The sequence below is a fragment of the Natrix helvetica genome (genome assembly GCF_964273705.1).
Source record: "Natrix helvetica genome assembly, chromosome: 1".
NCBI classification, from domain to species: Eukaryota; Metazoa; Chordata; class Lepidosauria; order Squamata; family Natricidae; genus Natrix; species Natrix helvetica.
This window is the reverse complement of record NC_138548.1, coordinates 342,198,472-342,220,518: the sequence shown is the minus strand read 5'-3', so window position 1 is coordinate 342,220,518 and position 22,047 is coordinate 342,198,472. Positions and strand designations below refer to the sequence as shown.

Genomic DNA, 22,047 nt, shown 5'->3' with positions numbered 1-22,047 from the left:
AGTGGTTAGAGTGCAGTACTGCAGGCTGCTTCTGCTGACTGCCGGCTGACTGCAATTTAGCAGTTCGAATCTCACCAGGCTCAAGGTTGATTCAGCCTTCCATCCTTCCGAGGTCGGCAAATTGAGGACCCAGATTGTTGGAGAAGGCTGTAAAGCACTGTGAAGCAGTATATAAGTGCTATTGCTATTGCTATCTCTGCTCACCATTGGCTATCAGCACAGAGATTGTTCTATTCACATGCTGTGCTGATCCTGAATGTGTTTAAATCATAATTGGCATAATTCCCTCAACAGGCTGAGCCATAAGCAATGGCTAGCAAACCACAATGGCCATGCCAAAACCAATCAATCAGCCACATTATGGCTTTTAGACCTAGAACTAGCCACCACTGGGGAAAATCTGAGCCTCTGGATTGCCATTTTAAACTTGTTTGATCAGAGTCAGAGACTTGAAACAATTTAAACACAAATACCTTTTCAGAAATAGCAATAGCACTTAGACTTATATACCGCTTCACAGTGCTTTTACAGCCCTCTCTAAGTGGTTTGCACAGTCAGCTTATTTCCCCCAACAATCTGGGTCCTCATTTTATCCACCTTGGAAGGATGGAAGGATGAGTCAACCTTGAGCCTGGTGAGATTCGATGTGCCAAACTGCTGGCAGCCGGTGATCAGCAGAAGTAGCCTGCAGTACTGCACTCTAACCACTGCGCCACCATGGCTCTATAAACAGAGGCAAACCTTTTCTACTTAACGCTGGGACAGGCCCAGTGGTGGGTTTCGGATCCTATTGCAACCGGTACGGTTGCAACGGGCCCCAGCGTCCTCCACATGAACACGCGCACTGCGCGCATGCATCTTACCATCCAATAACGCCTCCGCGAGCCTCCGCGACGCTCTAGCTGCTCAGCAGAGCATCACGCAGACTCCGTGCACGTGGGCGGAAGCGCAGAAGAGTTTAAAGATAGGTAAGGAGCACTCTCCAGAGCACCGTACCGGAACAGTATCCGGTGCTCCGGGCAGGCTCCGGTATGCCCATACCGGGGTGTACCGCCTGCAACCCACCACTGGACAGGCGAGTCTAGAGCATAGAAGTAAAATAGAAAGGATTAGTCTTTGCATGGTTAAAAGCTGGACCAGGCGATAAAAGAAGGCTGTTATCCCGTGGCCAAGGAAATTATACACCCGACTGATGATCATGGCCAAGAATCAAGGTTGACTTCTGAGTTTTATCTTGAACTGCTATCAGGCTACTGACCGTCTTTTGCATCTGGCTAATGCAGATACTCCAAGGTTTACATTTCCTGCACAAGGAATGTCGCATCATCCACACAGACATCAAACCAGACAATATCTTGCTGTATGTTAGTGAAGAAAGCCTGCACAACATGGTTTCTTTGCAACACAGCCTGGGATCAAGCCACAAGCCCAGGGCAGGAGGTACGTTTAGCCTTGGGAAACTATTGGGAAATGGGGTAGCAATTTGTAAGAAGCAAGTGATCTTCCCCTCTGTAGGGGAGGGGTTTCAAACCTGATTTCATTGAGGGCCACATCAAGGTTGTGTTTGACCTTGGTGGGCAGGGGGCATGGCCCGGTGGGCATGGCCAGCTCAATGTCACTTGTGTCTCAGGTACTTGTGGTGGCTCAGGCGCCACGCCCAGGCTCCATTTTCGCTGGCAGAGGCACCGCGGGCCAGTCCTTTGCTGTTTCCAGGACAGCCCCGCAGGCCGGATCAGCCCCCCAGGCCTTGAGTTTGACACCCCTGCTGTAGGGAATACATCCTCAGCCAACAAGCCTTTAGGCGCAGTGAAGCATTTCCACTGTAGCAGATGATGGGAGTTGCAGAGAGGGTAACCTTCACCACAGCTCTTATCGACATCTAATGGTGGAACAGAGACCAAAAATCAAGAGACCAGGCATCATTCTGCTCTCGGGCAATCCTACCTATGGCCTTCTGTGTTTGGACTCCAGCTCCCATCTTCCCTGATGATTAGCCACGTTAGAGTGGTTAGAGTGCAGTACTGCAGGCTACTTCTGCTGACTGCCGGCTGACTGCAATTTTGCAGTTCAAATCTCCAGGCTCGAGGTTGACTCAGCCTTCCATCCTTCCAAGTTTGGTCAAAGGAGGACCCAGATTGTTGGGGGAAAGAGGCTGACTCTGTAAACCGCTTAGACAGGACTGTAGAGCGCTGTGAAGCAATATGCAAGTCTAAGTACTATTGCTATGATTAGCCATGCTACCCAGCCTGGGTCTGATAGGAACTGGAATCCATATTCAGGAGGAGGGCTCTGGATCGCCAGCCTACTTTTAGGTAGGAAGAACCAGTATCCAGATGCAGAGACATATAGCATTTTTAAATCAGGCTCTGTTCCGTGAATGATTTCACTGGGTGGTCTCGAGGACAGGAAGGCTACCACACTTCAGCTGCAAGAGATCTGAACAATTTCTTTGCTGTGATCTAGTCTAGTGGCTGTCCGGATTTTGCAGCCTTTGTTTTGAATGATCACTCATTTCATTAGGTACACCACAGCTCTAACATAGCTACCAAAAAAAAAACCCAAGTAGACTGCTTTTTCTTTTACAAACTGTGATCACTCCCCCAAACAAAAATAAAACAAACAATCATGGCTCAGTGGGTTGAACACATCTTTGGCCACCAGAGGCCCCCGCTTTGATTTCTGGAATCTCCTAAGTTTCTAAGGGTTCCAAATAGCATCCAAAAGTAAATCAGAGTCCAAGGCAAAGGATTCCTCAAAGTTCCAATTTATTAAGAGAGCCACGTTGGCACATCTGAGAAAACCAGAATCTGAAAGCTTCCCAGTTTTCCCCACCTAGTTCAAAGTTCAAGATCTTGCCCCCACACTCACCAGCCCATCAAATGGTCCAATCTTCCATTGCCATGCTGGCAGTTCCACCCATCTAGTTCCGGTCAGGTGCAGAGACGAAGGGTGACCTTGGCTTTCTAGAAAGAATGTCGTTGTGGCTACAAAGCATCTCACTCAGTACAATCCCCCCTCCCATTTTCCCACAATAGAAAAAGCACAGTAGAATAAAAGAAAGTGTGGCATTTTTTTCCACGAGAAAAAGTGGCTGCAGGCCTGACAGAGGATTCATTACATATTGCATTTATGGCACAGATATTGTGTATTTCTCTTTGGCTGAACTCAAGGTGGAATAATGGCTTGCCATCTGAAAGATGTGGTTCCGAAAGGGGAGGGGAGGAGGAGAACAAATCAAGTTTGAAATCTTTTTTTTCTACACGGCAAAGATAAAGGCAGAAAAGCCGGTTCGGGATGGGGGCAGTCTAATGGCAGCCGGTCCCATGTGAATCTCAGTGGGACCGGGTGCTAAAAAAAGAGTTGGCGATTAGGTGATTGTAGCCATCGCCCTTGATGTTTTGGCCCTTCCCCTGCAGAAGCCCCACGTACAGATGTAACTGGTGTTAATGCTACTATAAAACAGACTAGCTGACAACCCGGCGTTGTCTGGGTATTTATTTATAGGGGAAAATGTCTGAACCAAACATAATTTCTAGTGTTGGATTTTCCCTCTTACCAGAGGGAGCCCCTTTGTGGAGTACTGTGAAGCCGTTAGCATGGAACTCCACTGCATTGTATAGTAGAAACCATTTTACGGCAGTACAGTAGAAGCCATTTTAAGGCACAACAGGCTGTACCTTAACAGAACACACACACACACAAGGGCTGTTAGTGGTTTCTTACCCCCACAGTATTTGTTTCCAAAGAGTAAGTAATCTGCGTACCAAGTTGGTTTGAAATTTCTCAAGGCGTTCCAGAGTTATGCTGTAACACACACACACGCACGCACGCATACAATATATAGAAGATATAGATATGAACTGGGGTTGAATATGTAGCTGGACCTCCAAGAAAGATCTTCAGCTGGTTTTGTTTGTGTGGCTTTGTTCTAGATGGCCCAGCAGCTCTTCTGGACTGCAGCAACCTAATGAAAATGGGAGTGAAAATTGCAGACCTGGGAAGTGCATGCTGGATTGTGAGTCTATACCAGCCTCTCCTCTTATGCTAACTACTTTTCCACACATCTGAAAGTGCAGAACTCTTTGAGTGGATTCAAACCTTGTGTTATGGCCTGGTGCATTTGATCATGACCTAATAATCCACAAGTGGCTGGACCCACAAAACCCTGTAAGCCAGTGGTGGGATTCCAGTTTTTTTACTCCTGGTTCTGTGGGCGTGGCTCGGTGACCATGGCATAGCTTGGCAGGCGTGGCTTAGTGGCCATGGCAGGGGAAGGAAACTGCAAACTCCCCATTCCCTCCCTATCAGTTTGGACTCGGTAGGCAGAGAATATATGGGGGCGGGGCCAGTCAGAGGTGGTATTTACTGGTTCTCCGAACTACTCAAAATTTCTGCTACAGGTTCTCCAGAACTGGTCAGAACCTGCTGAATACCACCTCTGCTGTAAGCCATAAGATGTAGTTTACAAGTCACAGTGACTTAGATACCTGAGATGACTTGGTGACTAGAACCTGTCAGTCCTGGCTACAAACCAACTTAAAAAAAGAGAGATAGAATGGAATGGAATGGAATGGAATGGAATTAGAACAGAACAGAACAGAACAGAACAGAATAGAATAGAATAGAATAGAACAGAATAGAATTCTTTATTGGCCAAGTGTGATTGCACACACAAGGAATTTGTCTTCTGTGCATAAGCTCTCAGTGTACATAAAAGATATAAGTGATAAATCAGTCATCATAAATACATTCATCAAGAATCATAAGATAGAACACTTAATGATACTCATAGGATACTAAATAAGCAATCAAAATCATAGTAGGAAACTAAATAAAACAATATAAATCACAAAGATACTGAAAAGATAAAGAGATAATGATTATCTAGGGCAAACCTGGCAACTTTAAGACTTGTGGACTTCAACTCCCATAATTCTTCACCCAGCCATGCTGGGAGTTGAAGTCCACAAGTCTTAAAGTTGGTAAAGTTGGAGACCCCTGCTCAAGGATCAGAAATGGCACCTATCCCGGGTAAAGTGCCATCGCATCCCTAGCCTCCTCCAACAGTCCACTTAAGTTCAGCTTCCTACACAGAGCACCCAGATGCCTCTGGAAGTCTTGCCCGCAAAACTCAGCAAAAACCATTTCCTGCTAATGCCCCTTCTCGACAATTGATTTTCTGTTCAGCAAGCTTCCTTTCCACATAGGAGTTCCATAAAACCACACACTCCTTAAATATTCACAGGCGTGTGATCTCCACAAATGTGTATATTCATTTTGTTTCTCAGGATAAAAAGTAGCTTGGGGGCATGCCATTTTTTAAAAATCACATTTGTACAGCAAGTCCTCGACTTAGCAACCATTTCTTTTGTGACCATTTGAAGTTCCAACAGCACTGAACAGTACTGAAAAAAAGCCACGTTTAGTCCTCTACCTATGACCTTTCCAGCATCTCCACAGTCTGTGATCTAAATTCAGACTCTTGGCATGCATTTACCTCTGTTGCAGCCTCCCAGGGTCATCCGATCACCATTTGCAACTTGCCCGCTTTCTGACAAGCAAAGTCAATTTGGGGGGGGGGGGGGAGCCAGATTCACATGACAACTGTGGCAAAAAGGTTGCGAAATTGAATGTGACTCATGTCACATAAAAAAAATAATATTTTTTTTTGTTCTCAACCTATCAGTGATCAGTGCCACTAACAGGTAGCCCTCGGCTTGCAACAGTTCATTTAGTGACTGTTCAAAGAATACGACGGCACGGAAAAATGTGACTTATGATCATTTTTCACATCTCCAATAGTCACGTGATCAAATTCACACGCATGGCAACCGACTCCTATGTATGACAGTTGCAGTCTTCTGGGGTCACGGGATCACTTTTGCGACCTTCTTATAAGCAAAGTCAATGGGCAAGCCAGATTTACTTCACAACCATGTTACTAACTTCACAACTGCATTAAATGATTCACTTAACGACAGTGGAAAGACAGTAAAATGGAGCAAAAATCACTTAACAACTGTCTCGCTTAGCAACAGAAATTTTGGGCTCAGTTGTAGTCATATGTCAAGGACTACCTGTAGTTGCTCATGAATTTCAGTATTGCTTAGAAGTGAGAGATAAGATAGCCGCTGGATAGCAAGAGCAATTAAGACTGATATACCGCTTCATAGTGCTTTTACAGCCCTCTCTAAGCGGTTTACAGAGTCAGCATAATTGCCCCCAACAATCTGGCTCCTCATTTTACCCACCTTGGAAGGATGGAAGGACTAGGGGAGACATGATAGCATTATTCCAATATCTCAGAGGTTGCCACAAAGAAGAGGGAGTCAAGCTATTCTCCAAGGCACCTGAGGACAGAACAAGAAGCAATGGGTGGAAACTAATCAAGGAGAGAAGCAACTTAGAACTGAGGAGAAATTTCCTGACAGTGAGAACAATTAATCAGTGGAACAGCTTGCCTCCAGAAGTTGTGAATGCCCCAACACTGGAAGTCTTTAAGAAGATGTTGGATAGCTATTTGTCTGAAACGGTATAGGGTTTCCTGCCTAGGCAGGGGGTTGGACTAGAAGACCTCCAAGGTCCCTTCCAACTCTACTATTGTATTGTATTGTATTGAAGGCTGAGTCATCCTTGAGCCAGTTTGGATCGAACTGTTGGCAGTGAGCAGAATTAGCCTGCAATGCTGGCTTCTAACCACTGCGCCACCATGGTTAGAATCCTGCCTCCATCTTTAGAAACTTCCATTGCTTACCATACATGCTTACTCAGAAATAAATCTATCAACGATGTTAATGGAACTTCTGCTGAGGTCTGCAGCCTGAGTCGTCTTTTCTCGTAACTAAGAAAATCTGCCTGTCTTCAAATAGATCAGTGGTTCTCAACCTTTCCAATGTCGTGACCCTTTAATACAGTTCCTTGTGTTGTGGTGACCCCCAACCATAAAATGTCTCAGTTCCTAAGACCATCGAAAATATGTGTTTTCTGATGGTCTTAGGTGACCCCTGTGAAAGGGTCGTTCGACCCCCAAAGGGGTCCCGACCCACAGGTTGAGAACCACTGAAATAGAGTGTTCCTGAGCTTAACTCCACAAATAAATTTGGTGTTCTTTGAGGATCTTGCAGGGGCAAATAATCCTGTCTAAGCATACCCAGTACTTGGGAAGGTTGTGTTACTAGAACAGGGGTGTCAAACTCGGGGCTTCACGTTATCGTCATGTGACGTATCGCAATTTCCCCCCCCCCTTTGATAAAACGGGATGAGCGTGGCCAGCGTGTGACGCCTCCGGCCCGCGGGCAGCGAGTTTGACACCCCCCTGTATTACGGTATCACTCAGATCTAAAGGGGTGTGTGAGAATCCACCCTCAATATCTCAATTGTTTGCTTTTTTTCTCTGTTCCAGTATAAACCGTTCTCCAAAAAGATCCAGACCCAGCCCTACAGAGCTGTGGAGGTTCTCCTTGGATTAGATTACAGCACCCCGGCTGATATTTGGAGTGCAGCCTGTTTGGTAGGAACAAACTCCTGGGTAATCTTTGTAGCAAAAACGTGATGGTGATACTGGCCAGCCTGTGGAATTTCAGCCGTCTGTTTAGAGCTGAACCTGGAGGATAAGCTGATTACCAGAGATATAAGACGTTGGTGGCCCTCCATGGAATGTCTTCTTTTATTTAGTCTTCTTTTCAATATCCAGCCAGTCCTTCATTTACAACCAGTTGCTTGGTGCCCTACCTGAAAAAGAGGACTTATGAACCAGATCTGAAGTCCTGTAATCGGCAGGTTCCATTACGGTCATAACTAGAGGACTACCTGTCATTGTCAGATATCTCTTTGTGACTCAGGACAGACAAGTTCTAGGAGAAAAGGGGTGCCTCTTTCTTGACCTAGAGTACCACTTTCTCACTGTGAGGGAAGGGAACCCCCCAAAAGCAAAAGTTGTCATCCTGAGACTGAATTTCTTTTCAGAGCGAATAAGTTAATTGTATACAAATAGCAAACAAAACATAACCCATATGGCCATTTTAGTTTTTTTTAATTAAGATTCCCTAAATTATTTGAAAGTAATTTAGATTCATTCTTTGCAGCTATCCTAGGACTAAAAGTTTTGCTGTGGTTGGAGTTACTCTTTTAAAAATTATTCCCTCCCATCCACCTAAAATATAAGATGGTAATACCAGTGGTGGGATTCAAATTTTTTTTACTACTGGTTCTGTGCGCATGGCAGGGGAAGGTTACTGCAAAATCTCCATTCCTTCCCGATCAGCTGGGACTCAGGAGGCAGAGGATAGATGGGGGCAGGGCCAGTCAGAGTTGGTATTTACCGGTTCTCCGAACTACTCAAAATTTCTACTACCGGGTCTCCAGCACTGGTCAGAACCTGCTGAATACCACCTCTGGGTAATACCATTAGAATGGATGTGGCTGAATGCTTTCCTTTTTCATTATGGACATTTCTATTTCACTGGTCTCCTCGTCCTCCTCCATCATCGCACTGCCATGTTTTCCATTAAAGTTAGGGATGAAAATTGGGCTGCATCTTTTCTAACTTTGCCTAAGGAAATGGCCAAGCCCTGATCCTTTGTACCCCACTGGAGTCCATTTCACAATGCTTTGCCAATGACACAGAAATCTAACTCATACTTCTAATCTACAGGTGGTTGCATAAACCGGTGGTCCTCGACTTATGACCGTTTCTTTAATAATGGCTTGAAGTTACGATGGCCTCCGAAAAAGTGACTTATGAATTGTCCTGAAAGTTATGGCCACTGCCCCATTCCCATAGTCATGTGATCATAATTTGGACTCTGGGCAACCAGCTCATATTTCTGTTGGTTACAGTGTCTTGTATTCAGAATGGTGCAGTGGCCTAGAGGTGGAGCACAATCAGGAGACTGTGAGTTCAATCCTAGGTAGAGGCAGATATTTCTCTCTCTGGGCACACTGAGAATATATCTGCTGGAAAAAAACCTCTGCATTGGCAACAGGAAAGGCATCTGGCCAGTAAACACTCATCTCCCTTAGGATGCCCAGACCGCAAGGGATTATGGGGTCATTAAAAGAGGATGACAATGATAACAGTGTCTTGTAGTCACATGGACACAATTTGCGAACTTCCCAGCCAGTTTCCAATAAGCAAAGTCAGCTGGGGAAGCTCGATTCTTGTAAAGACTGTGTGATTTACTCAGCCACAAGATTTAAAAGCCACATAAAAGTGGTCATAAAATCAGGGCCAATCCGATGATGACTTGCTTTATGACTGCGCCGACTTACATCCGAAATTCCGGTCCCCATTGTGGTCGTACGTCGAGGACTATCCGTCCCTCATTACAAAGAGAAGGATTGAAAGAACAGATCTCTGCCCCCATTAGCTTCTTCTCAGACCTTGTGACAGTGACATATGGGCTTACCTCCAGTCTGTGACACTGATATATTGCTTGGGCAGGTAATCTAATCTATAAATAGGGCAAGGCAGCCCTAGCCTGCTCAACCCTTTGATATGCAGACAGGAGGGTCAGTTTAGAGTTTAAAAAAGAAATGCACTAAAAAGCCTTTTGCTTCCTTCTTGTCCTTGGTGTTCGCATAATTTCTGGGAAATGCAACTTTCATTCTACCCGTAAACCTTCGCATTACACGGAACCACAGATATGTGTTGCTGGGTATTGTTTCTGTTATTTGAATTGGCTTATAGCTGATTTAATTCCAGGCTCGTTCGTCTTGTAGGCTTTTGAACTGGCAACTGGGAAGCACCTTTTTGAACCTCAAGCCGGCCAGTATTTTTCCAGAGATGATGGTAGGTCCACATTGTGCATGCGCAGCCTCTTTTGCGAGCGCCTTCCTCCAACCTAAACCTATATATCTGGCTCTGCTTTCTATGTCTTGCAGATCACGTGGCTCGGATCATTGAACTCCTGGGCAAAATCCCACCCAAAATTGCTTTGCTTTGGCAGCAGACGTCAACTTTCTTCAGCAGGCAAGGTGAGGATGCTGTCCTGACCTCAGCTTCCCAAGAGCATGAGGCAAACTCCTTGTCCCAACAAAAAACCCTCTTTTATTAATTTACTGTGAATTCTGCTCATTCACATCCAGCAAAGTCTTTCAAGGGAGGATTTATAGTCACAGACCTTATCTGGCTTGGAGAGCTGCCAGGCCGATAGCTGCAAAATGCGGCAAGGAGTCTCGGAGAATCACGAATCAATTAAGCGAACTAATTCTCTCCTGCAAACTCCACTCCCCTTTCGCTCCTCTTTCATTTCCTCTGGGAGGGACCATTCATAGTCCACCTGTGGCCTTACTCCCAAGTTGACCTCTGTTCTTTAGCTGTTCTCTTTGTCTGGCAACTCTGCGCATGCACACACTGGGAACAGGCTCCAGCTGTTCGTCTGCCTCACTGATATCTGACTCTGAAGGCAGCTGATAACTGGCATACGGCCCTGGCTCCCTCTCTGCCTCCAACGCAGAGCCCTCATCAGAGCCTTCCCCAGACTCCAGGACCGGCCCATGTTCCTCCCCAACCTCCTCACTGTCTGAATCTGCTGCCAGCTCCACTGGCAGGCCACAACAGATGCCAGGATGAAGAGAGGAAGCTGTGATCCCCCCACCGCTCCCCCCTCTCCTGGAATTTCCAAGACGCTCCTTCTGTAAACCCATCCAAATCCAATATTATATTTGGCATGGTTGCTAGTAGCATAAAACTTGCGAAGCCTGGGCAACATTTCCGGAACGGCCACCTACGGTATTTTTCGCAGTATAAGATGCACCTTTTTCCTTTAAAAAAGAGGGAGAAAATCTGGGTGCGTTTTATACACTGAATATAGCATTTTTGGCCTCCTGGAACCCCGCCCCCTTTGCAAAAATGGCCGTGCATAGCCTTTAGGGGGCTTCCAGAGTGCTCATGGGGGCTGGGGAGGCAAAAATGAACGAAAAACAGGCCGTTTTTTGCTCGTTTTTGCCCCCTCCCCAGCTCCCAGGAGCACTCTACAAGCCCTCTAAAGGCTATGCATGCCCCCTTTCTTAATGAAAATTGGGCCCGTTTTCATGAAAAACAGGCCGTTTTGGGAAAGTCTGCAGAGTGCAAAACCTTTTTAAAAAAATTTGCCTCTTCAAAATCTTGGTGCATCTTATACTCGGTGCATTTTATACTCCGAAAAATATGGTAACTGCTTCTTCTTCCTCTCCTTTGGCAGGGGCTCTTTTCCGGATGTCCTGGATCTCCTTCTATGACCTCTATCACATCCTTGTCGATAAATACAGCTGGCCAAAGCCTCAGGCCACCCACTTCACCAGTTTCGTGCTGCCCATGCTGGAGTATGCCCCAGAAAGACGGGCACGGGCTGAGAAATGCCTTCAGCACCCCTGGCTCAGCCGCTAGGGCTGCATCTTCCAACTTCCTCTGCCCCTCCAGCAGAGATACAGGCAGTCCACGACTTACAGCATTCATTCAGTGACTGCTCGAAGTCAACAGCACTGAAAAAGTGACTTGTGACCATTTTTCCCCACTCGTTTGCAGCATCCCCATGGTCACGTGATCAAAATTCACACGCATGGCAACTGACACATATTTATGACGGTTGCAATGTCTTGGGGTCACGTGATTACCTTCGGTGACCTCCTGACAAGCAAAGTCAATGGAGAAGCCAGATTCACTTAACAACCGTATTTCTAATTTAACAACCGCGGCCACTTAACAACTGTGGAAAGAAAGCCCCCCAAATGGGGTGAAACTTAACAACTTCCTTGTTTAACAAGGGAAATATGGAGCTCAGTTGTGTTCCTAAGTCGAGGACTACCTGTACGAAAATAACAGGCAAATATCCCCTTCAGAATAATTTCTTAGGACCAAACTAGCTATGATACAGCTGTGTGAATTCAGAATTTACCGTTTAGAATAAGGTCTACTGCAGCTTTCCAGTAAAAAGAGTTGTTGGATGAAAGGTCCTTCTGGGTTCAGTTCCAAGTGGGGAAAAAGACACTGGAAACACGGAGGCTGCTTGGAAAGATGGTTTAATGGTGGATTGGATCACATGGCTTGAGCTCCTGAGCAGAAAGAAGGGATTGCATGCTTCCAGATGTTGGGTGGAGAAGAAAAAGGGCAAAGATGCTAAATGTTCCTGGTTTTATGCCCTCTCTGCCCTTTGATCTTGATCTTATATTCTGATTGGTTGTCAGGCTCCCACGGGGCCATGCAGGGCAGTTCTGTAGGCTGTGTTTTGAGTCCAAGTTTGGTTGAGCATTGCTTTTTCCCAGGTGCCCTGTGGTGAGATGGGAAAAGGGCTAATACTATCATGCCTTAATCCCATCTCCCTGGAGCTGAAGGGGGAGATCTTTGTTATGTAGAATAGACTGGCTCAGGCCTTTTAATGGCCCATTGACAAAGGTGGGGGCTATTAAGAGTAAGTCTGTTTCCTGCCTAAAAACATGTTTCTCCATTTCTTATCCAGAGAAATATAATATTCTGCCAGGATATTTCATTTTTCTAGGAGAATGGGTGGGTTTTAACTTCCTACAGAGTAAAGCTATATATATATATATATATATTGTTGTTTCGTGTTGTAACAGCCTGGGTAGTGGGTGGGGCTAGTTTGTTGACTAGGGCTGGTTTCCAGATGTCTGGTAGGCGGGAGGTATCATCACGTTTATTCATGTTGTGGGAGTGTTTCTCTATTTCGATAGCTTCCATAATTATTCTCTTGTTGAAGTGTTCTGTTTTGGAGATTAACCTGGTTCCTTCAAAATTAATTCCATGTCCTGTAGCTTTAAGGTGCTGGAAAAGGGAGGAAGTTTTTTTCTTTTTTTCTTACTGCGTTCTTATGTTCTGCGATGCGTGCATTTATTCTCCTGTTCGTTTGTCCTATGTATGTTGCAGGGCAGATTTTGCATGGTATTTCGTAGACTCCTTGGTTTTCTAGCTGGATTTTGTCTTTGGGGTTTCTTAAGATGTTGGCTATTTTTTGGTCAGTGTTGAAGGCTGTCTTGATATTGTGTTTGTGGAGAATTTTGCTGATTTTATCTGTGGTGCCTTTGATGTAAGGGAGGAGGGCTATGGCATTGTCCTGTTCTGTGTCTTGGTTTTGGGGGGGAGTCTCCTTTTGGACTACGTTAGTAATTGTTTTTCTTTGGAATCCATTGGAAATTAATACGTTTGTGAGAGTTTTCCGGTGGTCTTTGTCAGCTAGGCGTTTGGTTCTGGAGATGAGGGTCTTGGCTACAGAGTTGATCTGTGCAGGGTGGTGATGGGATTGTGCGTTTAAGTAGCGGTTGGTGTGTTAACAGCCTACTCCCCAAAATACAATTCATCATGGAAATAGAAGCAAACAACCAACTTCCCTTTCTGGACGTCCTAATTTACAAAAAACCCAATGGTTCCCTAGGACACGCCCAAAACCCAGCCTGAAGATGGCGAGTGCGACCTCACTGAAACGTTGCCAAGACAATCTCAATCTTACATGGGGAAAGACCCGAATACAGGCAGATTTACAAAGAGGATACATTCTGTAAAAATCTACGACTGAGCCAACCACAAAGTTATTTTTTCTTTAAAAAGGAGGGAGGGAAATAATTAAATTGCTCTTTCTCACTTACCATGTTTCTTGATCTGCCCCAAGTTCCTCAGGGTTGTAATATACATAATGAAATACGTCATTAACCATGCTTACAAATATCATTTCTAGTTGGATTTTTAAAATATAATTGAGATGGAGCGGAGGCCAACCACATTATGGCTAAGTAATCTCAGACAACCATTGCTGGAGTGAGGAGCTTTCCTTTGTGGGTTAGTTCGGTGGTCAACTGTTCTGTCACAAAGAACACAAAGTTCCCTTCCAACTCTGTTATTCTATACTAGCTAACCCGGGGTTGCCTGGGTATTTATTTATCCTAATCCTGCATTAGACAGGATTTCTAATGTTGGATTTTCCCCCTTACCAGAGGGAGCCTCCTTGTGGAGTTCTGTGAAGCCGTTACCATGGCAACTCCACTGTGCTGTACAGTAGAAGCCATTTTACGGCACAACAGGCTGTATCTTAACAGAACACACACACACACACACACTGAGGGGTGTTAGGGGTGTCTTACCCCCACAGTATTTGTTTCCAGAGAGTAAGTCATCTGTGTACCAAGTTTGGTTGAAATTGCTCAAGGCATTCCAGAGTTATGCTGGAACATACACACACACACAGCCATTTTTATATAGATAGATAGAAGATAGATTCTGATGGCTGGGACGATTTTGTTTTTAATGGCATTTCAGCAAATCTGCTTTGTACACAAAAGCCTCTTGTATCAAACTTACCAAAACGCCCCTGTTAAGTCCTCGAGGCTACGATGCCATTGACTGTCATTGCCGGCCCCTGATTGGTTGAGATGCGAGCAGCCAGCTGGCGGGAGAATGCAGCCGTTCTATTGGTTCAGCGTCTGACAGCTCTGGTATAAAAAGGGCTGTCAGCTGTTTGCCGGGTCGAGGTTTGCCTTACATTTTGCCGTGTTATACTGTTAATAAAGGTTGTGTTAGCTTCGACCTGCCTTGCCTCAGTTCCTGCCTGCCTCGTTCTCCCTACAGAACAGGCCCCATGCTATGATACTTAAGAAAGAGGCTGAATTCCAAAACCGCTTCAGCCGAACCGGACCGAACCGGCAGGAGCCCATCTGTGATGTGATTGTGATTTACAACAATTAAACTGGTGTTTACTTAAAGTTTCTGGCTAAAAAAAAATGTCCCATAACCAACAAGGGTTTCACTTTGCTTAATGACCATGATTTTATTTTTTACAATTGTAAAATCAAGTGTGGTCACATGGCGATTTGCTTAGCAACTGCCATAACAATCATTGAGACCGCAATTATGTAAGTCATAAGTCGAGGACTACCTGTATCTATCCTCACCCCCCTTCTATCTTATAGTGTAGGAGGAGAGCCCATAATGTCAAAAAATAGAAATCTTACAGCATCCTTTCCCGACTAATCAATCTTATTAAAAGGCCTGAACTGTTCTGAGCTTCACTGTACTTCATCTGATGCGCAGAGTGGCTAAGACACCTGCGGGGGTTTCAATTGGGATAACTGTGATGGCGCAGTGGTTAGAATGCAGTATATTACAGGCTAACTCACTGCTCACTGCCAGCAGTTCGATCCTGACCGGTTCAAGGTTGACTCAGCCTTCCATCCTTCCGAGGTTGGTAAAATGAGGACCCAGATTGTTGGGGGTGGGGGTGGGTGGGGAGAATGCTGATTCTGTAAAACCACTTAGAGAGGGCTGTAAAGCACTATGAAGCGGTATATAAGTCTAAGTGATATTGTTCTATAGGTCTAAATGCTATTTCTATAACGAGATGAGACAGGAAGACAGATTAGATGTGCAGGTTTCATGAGAGGTAGATTAGGCATACCTTTATCGACTCCCCCTTGTAGTTCTTGAAAAGCCGTTGCGTTGTGTTGGTAAGCATTTTTCTGTTCCTGTTAATTTTGCCTGTTTCCTAGAATTTCTGATATCTCAATCTGTACCATTTTAACATGCTGGTTTCAATTATGTGGAAAAAAATAGCCTTATTAAAGATCAATAAATCAAAATGTGAATCCAACATAACGACTAATGGAAAGGGATGTAACAAAACAATTATTAACCTTACCGTGATCACCCTTACCTTTCTCTGAAGCAAAGTTCCATTTCTGCCATTTCCCTCTGCAACATTCAGAGCAGTTTATTCCCCTTCCTTTAAATATTTTTCTACATTTTTGTGACTCTATCTAGAGCCCTCTCTCACAGGGACTTCTCTTTCTTTCCATGCAAGCCCCGTACCACAATCACATGGAGATGTCTTAAAATACTCCTCAGTCTGATTGTGATATAGTTCAAAATATGACTTGTTTGTCCATCGTAATGCAAGATATGGCCTGTCCTCAACTTACAACTGTTCACTTAGTGCCCATTCAAAGTTACAACGGGAAGCGAAAAAAAGTGGCTCATGGCCATTTTTCACACTTACGACCTTTGCAACATCTCCATGGTCACCTGATCCAAATTCAGATTCTTGGCAACTGGATCATATTTATGACTGTTGCAATGTCCTGGGCTCATGGGATCATCTTTTGCAATATTCTGACGAGCAAAGTCAAAGGGGGAAGCCAGATTCACTTAACAACTGTGTTACTAATTTAACAATTGCAGTGATTCATTTAACAACTGTGGCAAGAAAGGTTGTAAAATGTGGAAGTGTACACTAATGCAGTGGTGGGATTCAAAATTTTTTACTACCGGTTCTGTGGGCGTGACATGGTGGGTGTGGCATGGCTTGGTGGGCATGGCAGGAGGAGGATACTGCAAAATCCCCATTTCCTCCCCACTCGAGGGGAAGATTACTGCAAAATCCACATTTCCTCCCCACGCCAGGGGAAGGTTACTGCAAAATCCCCATTTCCTCCCCACCCCAGGGGAAGGTTACTGCAAAATCCCCATTTCCTCCCCACCCCAGGGGAAGGTTACTGCAAAATCTCCATTTCCTCTCCACTCCGGGGGAAGATTACTGCAAAATCCACATTTCCTCCCGATCAGCTGAGACTCGGGAGGCAGAGAACAGATGGGGGCAGGGCCAGTCAGAGGTGGTTTTTACCGGTTCTCCGAACTACTCAAAATTTCCGGCACTGGTTCTCCCGAACTGATCAGAACCTGCTGGATACCACTTCTGCACTAATGACCCACAAACATACATTTCAGGCTCAGTTGTGGTCATACGTTGAGGACTACGCATATACACTAATGACCCACCAACTCACAGAAGTGAGAAACCGGTTGGTGATCTTTTTATTATAAGAACCAAGGGAAGAAGGACATGTGGGCAACAAAAGATGACAACTCTTGAAGCAAACGAACCATAATTAAGTTGTAACAAAGGAGTATTTGCCAAAGTTCTTGAACTATAAAGATTTACACGGGGGAAAGAAATCACTCTGTAATTAAGGATCCATGTTCTTGATCTCAGTTTTGCTGCTTCTTTCCTCCTTCCAAGACTTTCCCATAGCTTTGGCATCTTTCCTTTCCAATTTAATCACACACACCCCCAAAAAGCGTGCATGTTGCATACGTGACATCATGCATACACGCATTTTTTCCTATCCCAGCACGACCTACTTTCCAATCCCCCTTAAGGGATTCATATCGCAGGAACCTTCCTGTTCTGTCTGGCCCCAGGCTGTTTTCAACCGGCAACTGGCTGTGAGGTCACCAGAAGTGCAGTTCTGGCGTTCCGAGTCTGAAATGAGAAGTGACAGGATTCACTGGAGAACTCATCCCTTTTATCCATTGGAGCAGTTGGGAGGGATCTACTACTCGATGCCGAAGTAAAATGCATGGCAGTCCTGGTCATTCCTTTCAGAATGAGCTGCAGTATTAATGCAGGGCTCTAAGGTTGAGCCAGACTAGGTTAGCGCTTTGCAAGAGATCATAGCTTAACCACGGTTTACCCTGGTTAACTGCAAATCGTGAGCTCCTTCCTTTGAGGCAACGCACCCTGGGTTACAAAATTTGTATTTGACAGTAAGCCAAATTTCACATAGTTTAGCGTGGTGCCGAACCCTGAATCCACTGGTTGTGTTCATAATGACATGTTGGTAGCCAAACAAAATAAATTATAATAAGACAAGATTCATTGGGGATTAGAGCTGGGGAAATTTCCTGACAGCGAGAACAATCAATCAATGGAACGACTTGTCTCCAGAAGTTGTGTGAGCTCCAACACTTGAAGTTTGAAAGAAAAGTTTGAACAACCAGTTGTCTGAAATGGTATAGGGATTCCTGCCTGGATAGGGGGTTGGACTAGAAGACCTCCGAGGTCCCTTCCAATGCTGTTATTCTGCCATTCTTTCATACAAGGACGGATTGAATTATTTGGAGTTTCTTAATTTAGAAGAAAATATTTAAAAAGTCTGCAATTACACAAGAGTTTCCACCACAGACTAAATCTGGGTTACAAAAATACAATTATTATGTTCTCCATCAGATTATGAGTTATCTTAACCATCTAACTCAGGGGTCACCAACCTTTCGAACCTCAGGGAGCACTAAATTCATCATTTTAATTCCTGCAGACCACTAATATGATCTGCCTAATGACTGGCATGGCTAGGTGGTCATGTGACTGGATGGGTGTGGCCAACTTGATGTCACTCATGTTGAGGGGCGCCTCGCCTGCCTCTATTCACCCCTCCCATCCCAGCTACTCCTCGCCTGTCCGCCCAGGACAGGATCACATGCCTTGAAGATGTTGGGTGAAGAAGAAAAAAGGGAAGAGATGCTGAGAGTGCCTGAGTTTTATATCCTCTCTGGGCTTTTGAATTTGAGCTTGTAATTCTGATTGGTTGTCAGACTCCCATGGAGGCCATGCAGGGGCAACTCTGTAGGCTGGGAGTCCACATTTGGTTGAGCATTGCTTCTTCCCGGGTGCCCTGTGGTGAGATGGGTAAAGGGCTAATACTATCAGGCCTTCATCCCATCACCCTGGAGCTGAAGGGGGAGATCTTTGTTATGTAGAATAGACTGGCTCAGGCCTTTTAATGGCCCATTGACAAAGGTGGGGGCTATTAAGAGTGAGTCTGTTTCCTGCCTAAAAACATGTTTCTTCATTTCTGATCCAGGGAAATATAACATTCTGCCTTTTCAATATTTCCCAGTGTGGAAAGTTATCACCCATCCCTCTCCCAGAAAAATGAAATATCCTAGGAAATATGGACAAGACAGAATATTACATTTCCCTGGATGTGAAAAGGAAGAAACATGTTTAAAGAGAGAATAGCTCCTTGTAGCTTCCTGCCTCCACCCACTTTGTCAATGGGCCATTAAGGTGGCCAAGCCAGTCCCTTTACATAATAAAGAGTTCTCCCCTTCAGCTCCAGGGGGATGGGATTAAGGCATGATAATATTAGCCCTTTACCCAACTCCCCACATGGCATCTAAGAACTCAACCAAACCTGGATTCAAAACGCAGCCTAGAGAGTTGCCCCTGCATGGCCCCATGGGAGTCTGACAACCAATCAGAATACAAGATCAAGATCAAAGGCCAGAGAGGGCATAAAACCAGGGACTCAGCATCTCAGTCCTTCTTTCTCTTCTCTTCTCCACCAACATTGAAGCATGTGATCACCTTTTCTGTTCAGGACTCGGGCCATGTGGTCCTGTCCACCATTAAAACCATCTTTCCAAGCAGCCTCCATGTCTCCAGTGTCTTTTTCCCTACTTGGAGCCGAACCCAGAAGGACATTTCTTTCAACAATAGGATATTTCATTTTTCTAGGAGAGGGGTGGGTTTTAACGTCCTACAAGAGGCTGAACTTCAAATTCCCCAACCCCATTTTAGCTTAGCTTATTGTGTTAACCCACCCATGATGTGCCTCTCCTGGAATTACTACAGAACAATCTTGCCCTGCTCATGCCTCTAAGTGAGGTTGTGTATACCGAAAAACACAGTTTCAACAATGCACCCATTGTAAATCTACTTTCGGCCCCCATTTCAGCCTTGCTTCACCCCAGGGAACCGAGGGCTGGTGCAACCAGTTTTTCCTATTTTCAGCAAAAGCCAGGTATGCAAGTTAATTGTCTGGCCATGTGATAACCACACTCCCCTGTCTGTGCAATGTTTCCCATTCAAAAGCAGACGAACAAAGCAAAAGGAAACAACACAAAATAAAAACAGCCAAAGTGTTAATAATGAACCAGACCATGTTTAATTGCTGCTATTTTAGATTTGCTTGAATTTAAGATGAAGAATTATTAGGATTAACCTAGAAGCCCACAAAATACTTACACTTATGTCATTTTTCTTAATCAAACATAAATACAAGTCCAGGCTCATAATGCAGGTAGTCCCTGATGTACGACCATCATTGAACCCAAAATTTCTGACGCTAAGCGACACATTTAGGTTTTGTCCCATTTTATGACTTTTCTTGCCAACTTTGTTAAGTGAATCACTGCAGTTGTTAAGTTAGTAACATGGTTGTTAAGTGAATCTGGTTTCCCCCATTGACTTTGCTTGCCAGAAGGTTGCAAAAGTGGATGACATGGCCCCGGGGCATTGCAACCGTCATAAATAGGAGTCAATTGCCAAGCATCTGAATTTTGATCACATGGCCCTGGGGACACTGCAACGGTCGTAAGCGTGAGAAACGGTCATAAGTCACTTTTTCAGTTTGGTCGTAAGTCAAGGACTTCCTGCACTTAGCAGTGGGATTTATGCTCCACCCTATTATCAGCAGATGGCATACACTTTAAATACAGGTAGTCCTCAACTTACAACAGTTCATTTAGTGACTGTTCAAAGTGATAATATTTACATACCAGCTTGAGATTTATTTTTAGAAACTGCTCTTAAAGTGTAACAGGAGATGTCAAATTAGATAGCCTTGGTTAATTATGGAAAGACGTAACTCTCCTAACCTTGGTCTCACCTTTGGCAATAGAAACTAACCTGCCTTGATTTTTAAACAATGCTAACATAGTTACTGCCTAGCTGGCAATTGTCCAAGTATTTTCACAAGATACAAAACTAAGATACAATTTCCAGCTGTAATGATCCATAGGGGAATGGGGATGTGGGAGAGACACTGGAGCTTATGGAACAAATGATTATCTAAATCTTTTTATATCGCTCAACAAGAAAGGTAAAGAGGAATAGTGACTTTGCTTGCCTGTTTGTTTTCTTCGGATGCACCTTGAATACAGGTAGTTCTCAACTTACAACAAACCGAGCCCGGCATTTCTGTTGCCAAGTGAAACATTTGTTAAGTGAATTTTGCCCCCATTTTATGACCTTTCTTGTCACAGTTGATAAGTGAATCACCGCAGTTGTTAAGTTAGTATCATGGTTGTTAAATGAACCTGGTTTTCCCACTGACTTTGCTTGTTAAGAATGTCGCAAAAGGGGATCACATCAACCCAGGATATTGCCATGGTCATAAATATGAATCAATTGCCAAGCGGGCGAATTTTGATCACATGACTATAGGAGATGCTGCAGGATGTAAGTGTAAAACAATGGTCATGTCACTATTTTCAGTGCTGTTGCAACTTTGAATGGTCTCTAAATGAACTCTTGTAACTCAAGGACTATCTGTACAATTCCACCATTTGGCCAATTCCTTACAACAGTTCATTTAGTGACTGTTCAAAGTTACAATGGCACTGAAAACAGTGATTTATGACCATTTTTTCACCCTTACAACCGCTGCAGCATCCCCATGGGAACGTGTTGACATTCAGATGCTTGACAACTGGTTCATATTTATGACGGATGCAGTGTCCTCTGGTGATGTTATCATTTTTTCCGACCTACTTGACAGGCAAAGTCAATGAGGAAGCCAGGTTCACTTAACAACCATGGCATACTAACTTAACAACTGTAGTGATTCACTTAACAAAGGTGGCAAGCAAAGTCGTAAAATGGGGCAAAACTCACTGAACAGATTTCTCACTTAGCAACATAAATTCTGGGTTCAATTGGGGTCGTACACTGAGGACTACTTATATATGCAATTTAATGGTTTAAACCAGTGGTTCTTAACCTTTTTGAAAGAATCGCCCCCTTGAGCCATTGTGGAATTATCATCGTCCCCCTTCCCCAACATAATCTCTCAATTACAACACAAGGAAATAATTCTTCAATTTATGCAAACACATTTTTTGTTTTCTTTAGAATTGCCATCAGGACATATCGATGCAAATAATATATTTCAAATCTTTTCCCCATATCTCAACTGTGTGAAAAATTCTAATGCCACCCATCACTTTGCTCCCAAACTTCGTGATACATGTATTTCGTTATTGTCTTATTTATTCAAGACACTTAAATGCAATGACCACTGAAAAGAAAATTCAACTGCAAGAAAATGAAATGCCCGAAAAAAACAGTAACATTTAATGATTTAATTACAAGGGAATTTTAAGACGCAAAAAGAAATATAAAAAGGGCATAAGAACAAACCGCAATGCAGGAACTAAGAATTTCAAGAAGAAAACCCTGAAACGAAATTAAGATTCGAGGAAAATATATATTCATGCACACTGTA

General features: G+C 44.2%; 1 protein-coding gene across 1 annotated transcript in view; it reads left to right on the top strand.

The window, feature by feature from the left end:
• LOC309384200 (SRSF protein kinase 3-like) overlaps positions 1-11,576 on the top strand; it is a 29,196-nt gene extending 17,620 nt beyond the window's left edge. The window contains exons 7-12 of the mRNA XM_081937428.1: positions 1,284-1,440; positions 3,933-4,015; positions 7,403-7,510; positions 9,721-9,790; positions 9,883-9,975; positions 11,184-11,576. Of these exons, the coding sequence (XP_081793554.1) occupies positions 1,284-1,440; positions 3,933-4,015; positions 7,403-7,510; positions 9,721-9,790; positions 9,883-9,975; positions 11,184-11,368 (696 nt within the window). The 3' untranslated portion in view covers positions 11,369-11,576. The remainder of the gene's footprint in view (positions 1-1,283; positions 1,441-3,932; positions 4,016-7,402; positions 7,511-9,720; positions 9,791-9,882; positions 9,976-11,183) is intronic.
• Positions 11,577-22,047: the final 10,471 nt, after the last annotated feature.